General features: G+C 32.8%; 2 protein-coding genes and 1 long non-coding RNA gene across 9 annotated transcripts in view; 1 reads left to right on the forward strand and 2 right to left on the reverse strand.

Annotated features, from left to right (window-relative positions):
• Window positions 1–2,685: 2,685 nt before the first annotated feature.
• Window positions 2,686–3,196, forward strand: LOC126709220 (uncharacterized). Its single transcript, XR_007649346.1, has 3 exons — window positions 2,686–2,747; window positions 2,974–3,041; window positions 3,123–3,196. It is a non-coding gene; the product is annotated as an uncharacterized LOC126709220 (long non-coding RNA).
• Window positions 3,197–15,392: 12,196 nt separating this feature from the next.
• LOC126709285 (histone-lysine N-methyltransferase ASHR2) overlaps window positions 15,393–18,820 on the reverse strand; it is a 31,913-nt gene continuing 28,485 nt past the window's right edge. Inside the window, exons 1-2 of one of the 3 annotated variants that reach the window (XM_050409466.1) lie at window positions 17,175–17,317; window positions 15,393–16,929 (exon numbers count right to left, since the gene is read on the reverse strand). In XM_050409466.1, coding sequence (XP_050265423.1) covers window positions 15,604–16,806 — 1,203 coding nt within the window. In that variant the 5' untranslated portion in view covers window positions 16,807–16,929; window positions 17,175–17,317 and the 3' untranslated portion in view covers window positions 15,393–15,603. Of the gene's footprint in view, window positions 16,930–17,174; window positions 17,318–18,820 lie in introns of those variants that run through there. The other 2 variants (XM_050409483.1, XM_050409476.1) reach the window with 2 other exon arrangements.
• Window positions 18,095–18,820, reverse strand: part of LOC126709224 (uncharacterized) — a 44,255-nt gene continuing 43,529 nt past the window's right edge. For all 5 annotated transcript variants that reach the window (XM_050409446.1, XM_050409438.1, XM_050409367.1 and 2 more), the window contains one exon: window positions 18,095–18,658. The gene's annotated coding sequence lies outside the window, so the exon portion shown is untranslated. The remainder of the gene's footprint in view (window positions 18,659–18,820) is intronic.

An 18,820-nucleotide genomic window follows, 5' to 3' on the forward strand; every position in this document is an offset into this window, starting at 1 on the left:
TGATGACCATGAAATTACTCTCATTCCTCATGTTAATGGTATGGCTGAATGTGAAGAAGATGATTTGGACTCTACTGTTAGAGTTCAGCATGTTACAAATGCGACCCCCGTTTATGAACCTCCTGCCTCATCATTTTATGAAAATACTTGGGAAAATATGGTTGATCTTGAAGTTGCTCAGCAAGCATTTGGTTCTTCTTGGAATGCGGACATGAATTTTGCGAAAGAGTTGATTTTTGCGAATAAAGAGGCGGTAAAACGTGTACTAACAATTTACACCACAAAGCATAACAGAAACATTGTGACTAGTAGGTCGACCAGAAGTAGATTGTCTGTTAAATGCGTTGATGAGTCATGCATGTGGTACGTTGGGGTAGTCAAGAAGCTTGAACATGGACTATAAATGGCCACATCTTATAGGGGTCCTCACAGTTATAACATTGTCATTATAAAGAACTTTATATTTACTGAAGATATTAGGAGTAGGCTCACCAAGCAATAAATAAATAAGTTATAAGAAGTAAAGATACTATCCCTGTATAACATGCCATAATGGTTAGGTTTGGATTGTTTTGTCACATTTATTGTTTTATAGTTGCTTATGAAAAATAAATGCCTAACTAATTGGCAAGGCAAGCACAAGTGTATTGTGACACACTTGAGAATTTGTACTTTTTATAGTTTGGTTGTACACAATGTGAAAGCTAAGTTGGCTGGTAGGTAATTTTTGCAATGAATGTTGGCATATCGTGTAATAAATAAAATTATTACTTACTTAGCAAGCATAAAGTATCAAACTGTTATGCATTTCTTAGCAATGCATGCGAAGTAACCAGCAGACCCCCATGAGGATTTCTTTTATAAATAGATGTCCAGACCACATGATGATTTCTGTGAAGTAAAATTAGCTGAATGACTATATTCTTAAATTGGTAAAAAAAATTGCTATTTATGTTTTCAATTAACATGATAAGAATGCTGAGAAATCTGTAAATACATGCCAAGTTATATGAATGTGTTTTGTGGTGTGTAGTGATCATTTGATATTGCTACTCTACCTTAAGTTTTTCAAAATGATTCAATATTCTCATGCATTAACTATACTATCTTCTTCTGCAGGGGGTTTGTATTCAGGAGGCAGTGCTCAAATGGTTGAGAATTCTTTAGACATCCATGGAAATGAGATATTATATGTTGGTGACCACATTTACACTGATGTAAGTCAATCCAAAGTTCATCTGTGATGGCGAACTGCACTAATTTGTCGAGAATTGGAAGAAGAGGTTAGTGTATCTGACATCAGTTTGAGTTTCTTTTCATGGCTGTTTGTATTTAATATTTCAAATGTCTCTATTTAATAAGGCTTGGTTATTGTTGTGTACGCTCGGGTATTTATTCCTAGCCCATTTGAGTTTAATCCCCATTGATGTATGTGTAAACTGCAAACTATGTGCATCACCTCATCCTAAGGGACTCAGATCAATGTCTCAACCAAATCATTTACCTAAATAGGTAGGAAAACAACAATTTGGATTCTTCTAGAGTATGTAGTTTTTGTTTCATGAGAGCTCTTTAGTTGCTTTTTTGTATTATGTTGATGTGAAGTGTGTTTCTGTTGTACCAAATTAATTTATCCTTAATGATTGTATTATTTCTTTGCTGCCTGGATTGTTTATCCAGAAATTCCTCATGCATCTTTTTTCTGATCTGCAGAAGCTATTATAAATGCACAACCGTAGGATGCAACGTCCGCAAACACGTTGAGAGGGCTTCATCAAATCCTAAAGCTGTCATTACAACATATAAGGGCAAACATAATCATGACATACCAACTGCTAAAACTAGCAGCCACAACACAGCCATTAGCATTGCATCACAGTCAAAATCAGACAAAGTTCTGCCTGAGAAGCATTCCTTAATTAACAATATGGGTCTTGGGAACAATGAACAACAGCCTATAGCACGTTTACGATTGAAAGAAGAACAGATAACTTAGTTTTTCTTGTGAACATGGAGAGCAATGGGCAACAAATAACATGAAATTTTGCCATTCTCAACCAAAAGCTGTAAGTTATCTTTTATTAGACCTGATTTTTCACACTTTTGAGGCCATAATTTTGATGAAGGCCCACCTTTCCAACTGCCATATAGAAAGAGAGGATAATGGAAAGAAGAAGGAGAAATCGGTTGAAGGCAAGACTTGCTTGGGTTGAGGTTGTAATTGTTGTATGTAAACTAGTGTAAGCAGCAGTATTCTATTGCAATTCTATATTTCCGTGCATTCTTTTGTACATGAAAATATAAGTATTTTCCTTCGATATAGTTGCCTGTGCATTATTGATATTTTAATGAATGAATGTTCAAGGATTTTTTTCCCTCTTCGATTTTTTAAAATTTTGGTGTCTGTGTCCTATATCAAAAATTTTCCCCTAATATTTTGAAGTACAAAATTATCCTTTATCAAAATAATGTTACATATTTTGTGTAATCAGGTTTTTGTGGACCCTAGAGATTTCTCATTTGTTTTGAGAATTAGATATAAGGTGTTAATTATATGATAATGTTTCTACTTTCTTGGGAGGAAACTGATTGAACATACATGTTTAGACCATAAAACAATAATGGACTTGTCAAGAAAAGTGAGTTTGTAATCCGTCTACCTGGGTACAACCCAAGTATGGACTTGCAGATTGCTGAAGATTATTCCCATAGCGAGTTTGTAATCCGTCTACCTGGGTACAGCCCAAGTATGTTTGTTGAAGCACATTTGTGGTTGTTTTCTTTAAAGTTAATATTTAAGTAATTTTATTTTTCTTTACTCTTGTGATTATAGGGATTATGATCTTCAGGTTGTATTTCTGTCTTTGTGTTTGTCTGTGGCTCTATACATATCTGCCTTTGCTCTTTTAGCAATGAATAAGTTGTAGGGTATTTATTCTAGTTGGTATTTGAATATTCATTTTCATTTTTTAGTGCCTGGATTTCGTGGTGTTATTGATGTACCCCTTGTCATGAGGAGATTACACAAATCTAGAGAAGAGGTGTGATTTAGAACTCTCAAAAATTCAATGTTTATGAATTAATGTATTATGCTTGCTATCAAACATTTCCTTGCAATGCAGGTGAGGAAAGATCTTGGAGTTCCGGATGATGTGAAGCTAGTAATTTTTAGTTTTGGTGGGCAGGTGAGGTATAATTTAGGCTGTCATGATATATTGGTATATTTCTTTCAATTTTTCTTGCTTACATTCTAAAATTTTTGAATCTCTCAACATCTTACAATGACCAAGATTGGTGAAAGTACCTTGAATTTAAATGGTTTGGAGAATTTCCAGGTTACTTTCTTCCAAGTTTTCAAAATTGATTCTCTGGGTAGAAATTCTAGTGTTTATTTGGTAATTGGTTATAAGATTTTTCTTGTTTTCCTTTTCTTGATATTTGTTTTTCTTTAGCCTTTTGAAAAATAATATATGTATTAGAATGAATCCCTTCTCCAAATTGTTAGAAGAGAATAACTTATTTTGTTGGTAAACAAATATCATAAAGTAATGAAACATAGAAGATTAATTACATCCTAATTCTTGGATTCAATAGCTTGTTCAAATATGAGGACTGCCCAAATGGGGAGAGAGAACAATTGTTCTCAAAATGCTAATACCTTACAATGTTCAAAAGTTGGTCATCATATCATCACAGACAAGTGCAACTTGCATGAAATTTTATTAGACATAGAGATAACAGTTTCTTGAGAAAGAATGTTGCAAGCTGTTCTCTATTCTTCTCTATTAAGTCTGTTAAATTTCTGATTGTCCAAAAAGTTTAAGCTATTAAGAAATGGTGAGTTTAATCACTTAACCATAAATCTAACACTCCCCCTTACTTGTGGGCCTAAACTTCCCCTTATTAAGTGGGGGCCCAACAAGTGGGAATTCTGCACTGCAATAGATTTCTTGACGAGTTCTTAAAGGGTTCTTGAATAAGGATTGATGTTTGAGGGTGGGTTTTAGATTAGAAAAGATTATATCTTGATGGCTGTTTGGGGCTGAGACAAGGAATAGTACAAGAAATAAGATAAATAAAACACTAGTCAATCATACCTAGGCTTTCCTAAGCAATCACACTTGGGGTAGGAGAAGGCAATCACTCCCACAAATCTTAAAATAAGCTGCTGGAATTTTATCAGAATCAATCTCACTATGAATATTATTGACTAAAATAAAGCCTTTATATAGGCTATTGTTAATCCTTTCCTAGAAGGACTAGGACTCCAAAAAACCTATTCCTAGAAGAGTGGTGATAGTTATACACTGTATACGGGACACACAATGCCATGCCATCTGAAATCCTATTTTCAGTTAAAATTGTGAAATTGTGTTTTTAAAACTTTATTTCACCATTCACAATTATAACTGAAATTGTGTTTTCAAAACATGATTTCAAAGGTGTGTGTGCTACAGTGAGTGATATATAACAAATAATTAACCTTCCTATAATGTCTAGGATTAATAATAACAAACAAAAAGGATTTAATAACTCCTAAACCAAATAGGAAAAGAAGTCAAAACATAAAATAAGACTCATGGGCTTTAATTTCTTCCTTGTACTTGTACTTGTACTCTTACTAGAAAATAGAAAAAAAATTAACAATTTTGTGTCATAGTTAACTGGTATTTGGTGATTGATTTCAGGTGTTAAGGTTCCCATTGCAATACTAGAAGCTGAGATTGACAACATTGCTCCACCCGAACTCTTAAAACAATATGATGAGGCCTTAACTTCTCAATCTAAGGTAGGAAGATCAAATCCTTGTCTAGTTTTGTTTTTAATTTTTTTATATCCATTTTTATATGCTTCTTTACAGTGCTTAGCTGTTACATTATTTTATTATATATCTCAACCTTTTCTGGTTATGATTTTTTCTTCTTCTTAGATAATAAGTAATAACATTCTGGTAATAATGCTGGTTCATCATTCTACTATTGAGGGTTGCCTGGCTGCATTTAATTTTTTACGTATTGGAATATTTGGAACATAACTATGATCCTTTTAGCCTAAATTTCATACTTTTAGCATTAGTTTCATCTCAGAGTGTTTTTCTTGGTTTTCTAGATGAAAGAGTGAATGGTAGCAAAGTGTACACCCACACTAAAAGTCAACCAATCTAACTTAACCCAACTAATGGGCATGACCATGCATTCAAAGCTAGTAATATCATTGACAAACTTAGAATTTCAGAAATGGGAAGAAGAAAAAAATCAATATAATGTAAAAGGATAAGAAGAGAATATTCAGCAGGTGGTCAGTTTTAATTTTTACCTTGCCTTCCCAAACAGCGCACGCTCAATGTTTTTTTACAAACCTTAACACCGAATCCTCAATGGGCCCAGGACTGAACTCATCAGGGAGCTGAGCAGGAACAGCAGTCATACTGCACGAAGTTTAGGGAGTCAAGAGTAATATAAGCACATGTTAAATTTGCAAGGATCTCAATGTATAGCCCAATTTCTTGCACAAACGATAAGTATGACAATCAACCACAGGGAATAAACATACATATAAAAACTCAATATGCTGTCAAAAGCTCAGTATGAGCTAATTAATTACGCCTTCTACATTTCTCCATTTTCATTCAAATGTGTTCTAAGGAGTTAGAGCAATGCTCCGACAAATCAGAACATTACAGTTTTTTGGTTTTCATAATAATTTGTATTTAAAAACACTTCATAGAAAGGAGAACGTAAAATGGTAATGTGGATAGAGTCTAGGGAGGGGAACAAAAAAAAGAAAAAATAAGAGTATGTTTAAACTTTAAAGGTGCTACTATGTACATTTTAATAAATTTTGCATAGATTGCAAAATTTTCAAAATTACACTTAAGACTTGATTACCAAATAGTATTTTAAAAATTGGAAATTATGTTTTATACACTTAAATCATGTTTTGAAAACGCAATCTAAAGACTAAATGTGGTATCATGTTTTTAATGAGTTTAGTAGTTATTGATTTAGGTGGGTGTAACATTAAATAATTTTCCATAGATTTCAAAATTTGCACTGAACTTTTATGTGGATATACAAGTTAGTGCAACATTTGAAATTTAGAAATTTTGTGTTTTACATTTAAATCGTGTTTTGGAAAAATGAGTTTAGTGTAAATTTTGAAACACAAACTTTCAAAATTTGCAGTAAACTTTCAAGGCAAATGTGTTTACACTAGACTTGTGCCAAGAGCCTTAATAGTTTAATTGGTACCTTTTAGTGTTTATAACGAAGATATTTAGGATCCAGTTATTTTTCACCCTCAACTTTCGATATATTTAAAAAAGAAATTATGTTTTCAAACACAATATCAATGCAAAATGTAAATGTATATAGAAACCATGCATGGGTATATAGATTTTAATATAGATGATCATAGGGAAGACTATCACCATATGCAAACATATAGTTATGTTCACTATTTGCGTTGCTATCAAGTACAATGCATGCCAATAGAAAACCATCCATTACCAATAAACCCAGAAAAAAGGAGTAATCAAAGCAAACCCATATATCAGTTGCAAGGAATAGAGAGAGAGTCCTTACTTTTGTGATAGACTACCAGTGGAGCCAACCCAGAAAGTTGTTAATCCAACTCAGACAAGAGATTGAATATTTCTGTATGAAAGCAAAAAAAATATTCAGATACCACCTATATTAAAAATTACATAACAAAACTCAGAAACTCTACTCAATACCACCATCAACAAGTACCAAAATATAATTCAGACGATCAATTGAAACTGAGAATTCTGCTCATACCAATTTCTTTCTTCTTAAAAAAGCATACCATTCCAAATTTTCTTCCTATAAAGAAAATGGATATAACAGTATCAATGCTACTGGTAAGCATAACTTATGCATAGTCATACTCAATTCAAATCACAAAAATATATAATATTAATATTAATAATCATAAACATTTTATACAAATAAAAATCCAAAAACCCATTAATCTCAACTCAATTCACATTACACCCAAAAAAAAATAAAAAATAAAAAAATAAAAGAACATAAGAAACAGAAAATAAGCAAAAATCATACAATGATATAAAAACCCAAAAACCACATAGAAGATATCAAATGAGAATGATACCCTGCGGTTTGTTGGGACGGCAACGGCGACGGCAACAGAGAAGCTGACGGCGACGACAATGGAGCTGCAGGAGAGGGAATGAGAGTGAGATAGACGAACGGCGACGGAGCGGGAATGAGAGTGAGAGACCAAAGCTGAGACTAAGACGAAGCGAGATGGAGGGGCGACGGCGACAGAGAAGGTGACGGCAACGGAGCTGCAGAGAGGGAATGAGTGAGAGAGACGGACGGCGACGGAGCGAGATCAAAGAGTGAGAAACTGGAGCTGAGACCGAGATGGAATGGAGTGAGAGTGAGAGAGAGACTGAGTTTTTTGAGTGAGCGGACTGTGAGTGAGAGTGGGAGGGAATGAGAGAGTTTTTTGAGTTCTGTAAAGATGACGCGTGGCAGAAAAGAAAATAAATCAAGTCCAATGGACTCGATTTCAATCTATAAAAAACGAGTCCATTGGACTCGGTTTTTGCACATACAAACCGAGTCTATTGGACTCAATTTGTATGCATAGAAATCGAGTTCATTGAACTCGATTTCTGTGCATACGTGGTAGACACTTTGTCCATGTCTGCTACTGCAAAAAGAAACTCCAGTACAATAAACTCGATTTTACAACCCAAAAATCGAGTCCCCTGAACTCGAATTGTTAGAAACCAAATTAGTTTGAAACGTTTCCTAACTAATGATATTGTTTGGATTTTATAGTTATTTTCTTAAAAAAATCCCAAAATCATGCTACAATAGTTAATAGTTAAATTTTTTTTTTGGGCCCAAAAAAATAGTTAATAGTTAAATGATGCACGTGAATACGAATTATAATTTTTGGTAAATTTGGGATCTATTTGAGATTCGCTTATTTTGGTAAAACTGAAATTTTTTGCCAAAAGTACTGTTGATAAAGGTAAATGTTAGTTAAAATAGTACAATGTGACCCATGAATAATACAGAAAAATGTAGTGGAACCCATGAATAATAGCGAAAATAAACTGAATAGTAAAATAAGTTGGCAAAAAATAAGTTAGCAAAATAAACACTACGTATGCATTTGGATTCAGATATTTTGGCCTACATTTGCGTTTTTTTTTTTTTTTTTTTTTTTAAACCAGTGTCTCTTGCAATGTTCATGGGACATGAACAGTGCATTTAGGCAAATGAATAGTAACCCGCGCGTGAACAGTAACTTTTTTATTATTTTTTTATTGTTTTCAATTTTCAGCAAAATAAGCAGTATCCAAACAGACCCTGCATACTATTTTTAATTTGGATCATAATCTTTAGTTTAGTGTCAATTTAATCTCTAACATTATACTTTAGATGGATTTTTTTTTTTTAAAAAGAATTGAATAGAAAAAGTTAACGTGTCAAACAAAACAATAAAAGAAAATGATTTTTATGTCATATCAGTTGTCAAATTTACCGACACATCAGTTTTTTTTTTTTTTTTTTTTAAATCCAAATTAAAACTCGTGAGATCTCACCAACCAAACTCATCTCCATTTCGGTTTCCAAAAAAAAAAAAAATTCATCTCCATTTCCCCTCCCTCGTCTTTCCCCTCCCTCGTCCTTAAAATTCAGCATCCGAAGTTGCAGACAGCAGCGAGGGCAACAACATGTTCTCTCTTCTAGCAGAACCAAGTCTCTCTCTCTCTATCTCACAATTTCTCTCCCTCTCTCATCCTTACTTCATGTTTGGCTCCTAAAAACTCAATGAAATTATTACAATTTATTTTTGTTTTTCTTGAGGAATGATTTAGTTAGTCTTTTGCTGCTTTTAATTTCATATTTTCATCATTTCCATTTCTATTTCTATTCTATTAACTATATAAAAAGAGCCTATGTTCTCAACTACAGTGATTTTGGTTTATTCAACCAAACTTTTCACTCGCTTTTTTTTTTTGGAAAATATCGTCTGAAGAGCCTAAACACGCTTTTTTACTTTTGTCTTCATATTAGCTGTTAAAATATTATCACAACAAATTCCCACAATATTTTCACAATTTTTGAGGTGTTAATTTTTTATAAGCTAAAGTAAAATATAAAAATATCACACCGAAACTAATCACAATTAAAAATAAATATATTGTGAAAAAAAAAGTTCGACATTCACAATATTTTTCACAATACCTTTTTTGTTCAATGTATAAAGCAACAGTAGCAAAGCTACAATGATTTTGGTTTATCCAACCAAACGGTTTCACTCGCTTTTTTTTTTTTTTCTTTTTTTCTATATCTCTATATATAAAAGGCACGAATGTGCAAACAGTAATGTTGTACAGTGCTTTGGTTTGTTCAACTCGTGGGCACTATTCATCAGGCCTTTTTTTTTTTCTTTGTCGATGTTGTTTGTGCTTTTTTGTCTTTTCCTTTAAATATTTATTATTTATATGTACATATACAGTTACGTCAACTTAACTAATTCTTATAGTATTTTCACAATTATTTGACAATTTACATTATTCATTAGCCTCTTTTTTTTTTTTTTCTTTTTTTCTTATTTTCTCCACAGTACACCGGTTTTACATGTACTCTTTTTGTCTTTTCTTTTAAATATTTATATGTGCATATACAGTTACTGATGTAGATTGGTTAAGGGAGAAGAAAATATTTTAATATTTTATGTTGTTTTATCATTCCTAGTGAAATTAGGATTTATTTGCTTTTATAAGTTCAATTAAAATCCTTTTCCTAGTTAAATTAGGATTTTAATTGTTTTTCTTTTCCTACTTAAATTGTTTTTTCCTTTCTCAAATAGAAGTAGGTTTATTATTTATTTTCCTAAAAGGAGTAGGAGAAATTCTATTCCTATAAATACTCTTTATAGAGAAGTTGATTATTGTTATGTGTTGATTAATAAAAGCTTGTTAGAGAAGTTTTTTCTATTATTTTGCCTACTGGCCTAGTGTTCTTGTAGAACTTAGGTTTCGTGGAAGAGTTGTAGTAATTGTGTGTTACAGATTCTGCTTCTACACGCCTACGCTGCATCAGTTACACTGACACATGCAACACATTCTTACAAGCATGAATGTGCAAACAGTAATGTTGTACAGTGCTTTGGTTTGTTCAACTCGTGTGCATTGTTCATCAGGCCTTTTTTTTTTCTTTGCCAGTGTTGTTTGTGCTTTTTTGTCTTTTCCTTTAAATATTTATTATTTATATGTGCATATACAGTTATACCGATTTAACAAACTCTTATAACATTTTCACAATTATTTGACAATCTACACCGTTCATTAGCCTCTTTTTTTCACAGTACACCGGTTTTGCTTGTGCTCTTTTTGTCTTTTCTTTTAAATATTTATATGTGCATATACAGTTATACTGACACAACACATTCTTACAATATTTTCACAATTATCGAGGTATCAATTTTTTAAAGGTCAAAATAAAATAATAAAATAAGAAACTGAGAATTACTATCATCTAAAACTCAAAAAACGTAAAGAAAATTTTTGGGATGTTAAAATTTAATGGGAGTATTTTAGACATTACAAAATAAATATTTTAAGAATCATAAGCATTCATTAGGGTTTAACTGAGAGAATAACAATATGACATATTTGCTATTTTCCAAAATATTAAGGGAAAAATTGCTTGATTTTAAAGTTTAAGGAGTAATGCTATGTCCACAACATTTTCATAATAATTTACAACAAATTTTATGTGGCAAGGTATTTTTGATGGATAAAAAAGTGATATTAGTAGTGAGCTCAGTTTATAACCAATAACAACTTGTCATTTAAAATTTGTACTAAACATGTTATGGATGTAGCATTTCTCTCAAATAAAATAAAAAAATATTTATTCGGATCCTAAAATGAAGGTATTGTGAAAATGTTGCAATATTTTGTTGTATTCTTAGACTTATTTTTTAGTATAGTCAAATTGGGTGAGCCAAATATCACGGTTTCACACAATTTTCTTGTGTTGTCATTTTTTGTTTTTTTTTTTGTTTAATGCATTATTTTAAAACCATTAATAATTTTTCACCGAAGATTTGTTGTGGAAATGTTGTGGACGTAAAAAATAAAATAATAATATCAAACTGAGACCTACCACAATTGGAAATAAAAAAAATATTACGAAAATGTTGTGACATTTTGTTGTGTTCCTAGACTTCTTTTTTGTGTGACATTTTGTTGTGTTCCTAAGCTTCTTTTTTTGTTTAGTCAAATTTGGTGAGCCAAAATTCATTTTTTTTAGGAACAATTTTCTTCAATTGGCTTTTTATTTGTTTTTAGTTTTTTTTTTTTTTAAATACATGGTTAAAAGTGGTTAGCTAAATTTAAAATCAGTAACAATTTACCACCTAGGATTTATTATGAAAATTTTGTTGATGTAGCATTACTCTAAAATAAAATAATAAAATATCAGACTAGAACCCACCATAGATAGAAATAAAAGGTACTGTAAAAATATTGTGACATTTTGTTGTGTTCCTAGACTTTTTTTTTTTAGTTTAGCTAATTTGTTGAACCAAAATTCATTGTTTTATGCATAGTTTTTTAGGTTGATTTTTTTTAACACATTGTTTCAAGTTATAAAATAAAATAAAAAATAAAAATAAAAAAACACATTGTTTTACACACATACACACACACACACAAATTGACGAAGTAACACTTTCCTCCTTTATGTTTGAGGTAGTTTCATTCCCCCCTAAACTAAAGTTGAATAATTTCCTCCTTTATATTTTGTAAATGAGCATATACTCCTATTGTTACTCTCTTAGTTAAACCCTAACGAAATCTTATAATTCCTAAAATATTCCATTGTGCAATGTCTAAAATACTCTTACTAAATTTTTAATGTCCAAAATTTTTTTTCGTGTATTTTAAATATTATGTGGTAGACTGGTAGTCATACTTGAAAAGTTAGAATGATGATATATGGTATTCTATTTGTTACCTAGAGAATACTAATTTATTAGGTTTAAATCTTCTAAACTAATAATTTTATCTAATAGAAACTTTGATGACGAATGTCTTTTGTTATTTTGTTCTTTTTTAAATTTATTTTTCTACTTAAAAGGGTGTTCATTAAAAATAAGTAAGCGAAATATCGTAGTTAGACTCATAAAATAAGATGATAAAGAATGAAGTATAAATAACAAAGTCTTCATTGTAGATGGTTACAAGTATTCAATTTGATGAAAATTTTCAAAAAAATTGTAACATATATCATCATCGACATTTGTAGAGGTGAGGGTCCAAGATCGTATATTGGGTCTTGCGTTTTTTCCGAGGATATTGATAGGTCTAAGGATAAGCAAATAGTTGTTAGATGTTCCCAGTTAAAGTCTCATAAGTAGGGAACAAATGAAAGGTTGTCCGAGGAGGAACTCTTCTTCGGATATGATGAATATAGTTCAAAGTATGTACTCTAGCAATTAGAGTGATCCTCCAAGAAACTCCAATGATAGGGACATGCCTCATGAACGTACGAGAAGGAAGGAAACCTAAAAATATCTAAGGGAAAGCTGCCACCACTGCATTAAATGCACTACAACTACTTTTCTGACCGCATTTATGTGGAGAAGACTTTTGAACAGTGCTACCTTAGCTACAACAACTCACAAAAAACCAGAGAGGGTGCCTGATGGGATAGGTACTCAATTAAGGACTCGGATGATCAACAGGTGTAGGATGAAGATGGTCCAAAGGAGGATATATAATGCCAAAGACTCTTCATGGAAAAGGGATCGGGAAAAATAGAGAGAAAAGACTGTAGCAATTTAAATTATCTTTGTATCCATTTGTGATTAACTTATACAAGGGGGATCTCCTCGAACTGAAAATTTATTAAGATCAAATCTCTTTTTTGTGTTTGACAGTCATTCAAATTAAACCTATCCGTTGTTCAATTCATTAGGACGTAGTTCTTCAACTCACTCTCTACAAATTTATTGTATTGGGCTCATTGAGCCAACCTCCCATACATTTTAGGTTTTGACTGTAAATCGAGACCCTACAACATTCATTGCGAAAATTTATATATTGTGGAAAGATGATAACATTCTTTGTAACATTTTTGGTGAGTAGATATTACATTTAGTAAATAGGTTCTAAGAAATTGTCATAGTAAATAGATATTCAAATAGCTATTTTAAATTTAAGTACATGATTTCATATTTCTTCAACCAAAAAAAAAAACTATATTAATTTTCTCACTAAAGGGGCAGCACGTGCCTTGCCCGTGCAAACTAGTAATTAGTTCAAAAGAATGTACTGTCGTGGTCTGGAAAGGTCTTCTTCTTCTTCTTCTTCTTGGTGTATTTTTGCAGTAATTAATCACAAACTCAGCTCTTTACCGATCTTGTCAACTCTTTCTCATACAGTAAGTGTATCTTCTTCTACATTTTTTTTTTTGGGGGCACTCTCTCTGAATTGTAATGGTTTGTATGTTGTACATGCTGAAAAATAGTCACTTGAGTTCCCTAAAAGATTCCTTCACTTTGCTTATGAATGAAGGTATGAACTGGAAGAGGTTGCTTGGCCAGACATATATGTATATATATATCCTACTAGGTTATGTCCTGAATACATTTTTTTTCTTTCGATTATTAATGCAGGATTTGGATACAGAAATAGTTTTAGCAACAGCCAGGGGGACAACGTCAGATCAGATGCAATCGCTATCTCTGCTAATCTAGTTGTTGATGAGAGACAAATGAATGCACTCTTTTAAATATAGCATTCTGCCTGCTGACCATTTTAATGAAGTGGTGGCAGCATACGTATTATGTACAATTTATTGTTCTCATAGATCACCTTTGAAGTTGATGAATAGGTAAGAGCAGTAAATAACCAAATATTTTTTAGAGAACAAAGATATCTTGATCATTGTAGTAAGCTGTACTATGAAACTAAATTGTTATGGCTGTTATTGTGGATTTTTTATGGCTGTTCATTTGAAACAAAATTGTTATCTATATGTGCTAGGTTAAAAATGACTTTAAGTAGCTCATACAGAAGCTTGCAGAACAATGATGCTAGGTGTTTTTGTGGAGAGTGAGCCTAAAAGAGATGAAATTGTGAATGTTGGCAGACTTGAATGACTTACACCCAAAAACACAGAGAAGACTAATGTACATAGTTTAGATGTAGGTAATAGAGGAGTCAAACTAATGAGACTACCATAGTTTATACGGTAGTGTGTTGGATAGCTTATAGACCAACTAATGTACTATTTTTCAAACAATGTAATTTTGAGTTTACAATATCAAGTTATCAACTATGGCAATCAATTTCAGGACTAGATGATTATTCCTGCTTGTTCTTTTCACCTTTATTCTTCATACTTATTTTTTTGGCATTAAGAAGTACCAAATTGCAAAGACAATAAAGAAAATATACATGACACATAAAAACTTGGATATCATAAAATGATACCAAACAAAAACATCCATTCAAACCTGTTGGCAATCATCCATATTTTTTGGCATTAAGAAGTACCAAATTGCAAAGACAGTAAGGAAAATATACAGGATACCTAAAAACCTGGGTATCATAAAATGACACTCAACCAAAACATCCATTCAAACCTGTTGGCAATCATCCATATTTTTTGGCATTAAGAAGTACCAAATCACAAAGACAATAAGGAAACATACATGATACATAAAAACCTGGGTATCATAAAATGACACTAAACAAAAACATCCATTCAAACCTGTTGGCAATCATCTAGAGTACTCAAAAGTCAAATTACATGACACATCAAACTTGTCAATACACAACATAACTTAAAACAAACATCCAAAGTGCATAAAACAAACTGGTAGTTGACTGAAAACATAAATCCATAATAGCACATAACTCAAAATAAATAAAAATTCCAACATGTCTACAAAATGAATATATTCCATGATTAGCCACAACACCTTTTTCATACTATGCTTAAAGATGACAACCATATAACCATGGTAAAACAACCTATAACTACAACCACTTCTAATACAAACCACACCAATATAATCAAAATATTGACTAAGAAAAAAGAAAAGCAATGTAAAGAACAATTAACCGAGTGATAATTTAAAACACATTGCCTTGCAATCAATGGGAAGAAAGGCTAACTTGAATGACGGATACAAGGTTCACACCAAAGATGATTTGAGACTTATTATTAGTTCCAAAGTCACGTCTATGTACAACAATATCAATGATGATTAGAAAGCAATGTTCATGAAAGAAATACCCCCTATGATACTAACAAATTTAAGATATAAAGGAAGGGTTCCGCAATTAATTATTAGCAAGAACTACCTATCAAAAATATATATATATATTAGCAAGAGCTACTTAGAGCCGCAATTCATTTTACAAGTCATGAAAAACTGGAATAACATCATAGTAATTGAAAGAAAAAGTGATTTCAAAGTGAGGGAAAAGCAAGAAAAATTGAAAGAAAAAAGATGTGATACGAAAAGGTTCAGATATTAGAAGACAGCAATGCTAACAAAGGCAGGTAACATAGCTCAATCATCCATCGAATGCTCGTCTTCTACTCCACTAGCATCAGTCATTTGGTCATCCTTGAGGTTGCCACATACATTACATTCCATAATGTTAGAGGCAGTACCATCATCCTTGGGGGGCAAAGGAGCTAGTGTGCCCCCGCAATTCTCTCTATCACACATATATCTAATAAAGAAATAGGCATGAGGGAAATCGGTATCCCCTTGTCCTTTAGAGGATTCCATTTGATCATGGTTGTCCTCATCCATCATTTCCTCCTCCTCCTCCTCCTCCTCTTCCTGGACAAGATCTTCATCATCATCATTATCATTTTCATGATCAGACCAATTGGCTTCAACATTGCAGCGGTCGCAATGACAGGTGAAGCCATAGTCCTCCATCAACCTTCTCTGCCTGCTGGCATAATTCTCGTTCACAGGGAAATAGCTTAAGCATATCTCCCTGCCTTGCGGAACATCATGAATCATACGAACAACAATGTCAGTGTTGTGGTCAGGAGCAGTGTCAACGTAATCAAAACGGCAAGCATTAGGAAGGCAATCATGGTTGAAGAAAGAGGCATTCGGGTAGATACCATAAGCTCGAACAGAACGCTGGCCAGAATTATGCGAGGAACAAGGCTCCATAAGACCAAAGGCATTGAGCTTGTCCTTGGCAAGCAGAGCAGCAGTGAGCTCTAACGAGAACGGAACTGGAAGAGTAGAAGGAGGAGGGCAGAGGGAGGAGATTAGGGAATGCAATAATTGGGCAGTGGCAGTATCAGTGGCGTCAGGGGCGCCTTCGAGAGAGAGCAGAATCTGAAATTGGGAAGGGGAGTAAAGGGCAAGATGGTACGCCGCCACGAGGAAACGGGCCTGGACTTGTTGCTCCACAGGTTGTTCAAGTAAGAGAGGGGCGCAATCTCGGAGGCGAGAAAGGGCTTGGCATAGCCAAGGAGAGTGGGATGATGCGAGTGCAGCAGAGAGACAGTTTTGGCTGCAGAATACATGGTGATGGGAACAAGACGAAGAGGAAGAAGAAGAGGATAAGGTTCTAAAACAGTTGGAACAATAGACAGAGGATTGATTGATCAAAGGAAGAGCAGAGTAGAGGAGGATGGGAGAGTCCCTGAGAACAATTTCGCCAGCCTTCAGTGGCTGAGACGCCACCAGACCTCTCCCTCTCCCCTCTATCTCCGTCCTCCTCAGAAACCCACTCGACATCTCTCTCTCTCTCTCTCTCTCTCAAGCCTGCCAAAACTCTGTTTTGTATCCACAACTCCTCGTGATCATTTGCTATTGTAAGAATGATGTTATAGGAGATGCAGAAAAAAAATAGTTGATTACCTGCAAAAAAAAGCAAAAGGGCACAAAATCAATTTAAAACACTCGGAAACAATGTTGCGAGAAGAAAAAGAAACGCTTGCTCTTTAAACTCAGGCAATGAACAAGAAAACTAAAACCCAAAAATTTTACAGATAAAAAAATCCATTACAAATTTTTTTTTTTTTTTTTTTTTTTTATTGTTTCCTCACACAGAAAAACTATACTAGGATCAAACGCATTTCAACTAAGAGAGAGAGATATTATACCAAAATCGGCATCACTGTCGGGAATCACCTCTGGGCGTCGCTGCCGTTCCTCACTGTCATTCACCGATGTCTCTGTAGGGGATAGTGAAGGCTTAAGGAGCTTAGTGATTCACTAAATCGTTCGTGCTAGAGGTTAGGGTTTTTGATACTTATCAGGTTTTTTTTTTTTATTGGCTGACATGACTGTACATGTGGCATAAAAATAATATTTTATTTTGGTCATTAAGTATATCAATATCAGATTATTTTGATACATTAACAAAAGATTAGGTACCGAATTTTATTAAATTTTTAAAATTAAATTTTGTGTTGAGATTTTAAAAAAATAATAATAATTATAATATATTGTTAATCTTGCGACTCGAATCCTTTCATTAAAATATTTTTACTATTTTCTTTTCTTTTCTTTTCTTTTTTTAATTTTATATCACATTTTTTTTTTTGAGAGATTATATCATATTATTTTTGTTTTTAAACTTTACCGGTCCTCTATCATTTATTATAAACTATGATATACAATAATAATGCAAAAATATCAACAAAAATAATGAATAAGTTTTTTTTTTTTGAAAAAAAAAAAAATGAATAAGTTAATTCACTTTATTTTGGTTTGTCGGTCCATTTCACTTTAAAAAGATGGTAAATTATATTTTAAATCCTATATCTTAGTGGTGGTTTCAACTATCAAGCCTTTATCAACGACCTTGTAAAAGAAATTTATCAGATTATCACCTTAAGCCAAATCCACATCGACAACACAACTGACCTCTTTTTCATTTGTTTTTGGGCCAGAATAGTATAACACAGCTACAGCTTTATAATGGAACAACAGGTTCTATTTAGCTTGTAATGGCTAAAGTAGCATCACACCACAACGAGAGAGAGAGAGAGAGAGAGAGAGAGAATTGTATTCGTTAAAGTTTGATAAATAGTTGGCCCAACCAAAAAAGAAAGGGATAATTGTATTCATTAAAGTTTGATAAATAGCCGGCCCAACCAAAAAAGAAAGCAACAACAATAATCACAATCAGGTACTAAACCACCTGCACCAAAAAACCAATTACTATCATAAGTATACGTTATAGATTGAAACTCTCTAAAAAAACAACCAGGTAAAAAATATCACAAGCTGTTGACAATTGTTACTGTATCATGCAGATTTTCCTCACAATTGTGAATCACCACAAAAGCATCAAATGAAAAAAACTGGAATACGACTTGAGAGGTAGAAACATTTCATCATTGAACACTGGGCGACAAATGAATATGCTTCATTACACACCTCATTTGGCTGTATTACTCTTCTCCCTGTAATTATGTGCCCACAAAGCTAAGTTTTTTTTTTTTTTTAAAAGATGGAGAGCATATCAGTGAAACTATGACACCATGTCCTATTTCAGAAAGATATATGGACAAACCATAGCCCCACTGTAAATAATAAACCGAAGTTCCACAATCTGACAGTGTTGAGTAGAAAACAACACCTGCACAAACCCAAAACCTAATCATGAATAAGCTACCGAGCATGTAAAGACAAAATAATAAACCAAAACTACATCAAATAGAATGGAATGATGCAAGGTAAGCCTTGCGCATAAAATTGTAGAAATAACCGTTGATGATCAAGAAAGAAATCTGCTTCCGTC

The sequence above is a fragment of the Quercus robur genome, chromosome 2 (genome assembly GCF_932294415.1).
Source record: "Quercus robur chromosome 2, dhQueRobu3.1, whole genome shotgun sequence".
Taxonomy (NCBI): Eukaryota; Viridiplantae; Streptophyta; class Magnoliopsida; order Fagales; family Fagaceae; genus Quercus; species Quercus robur.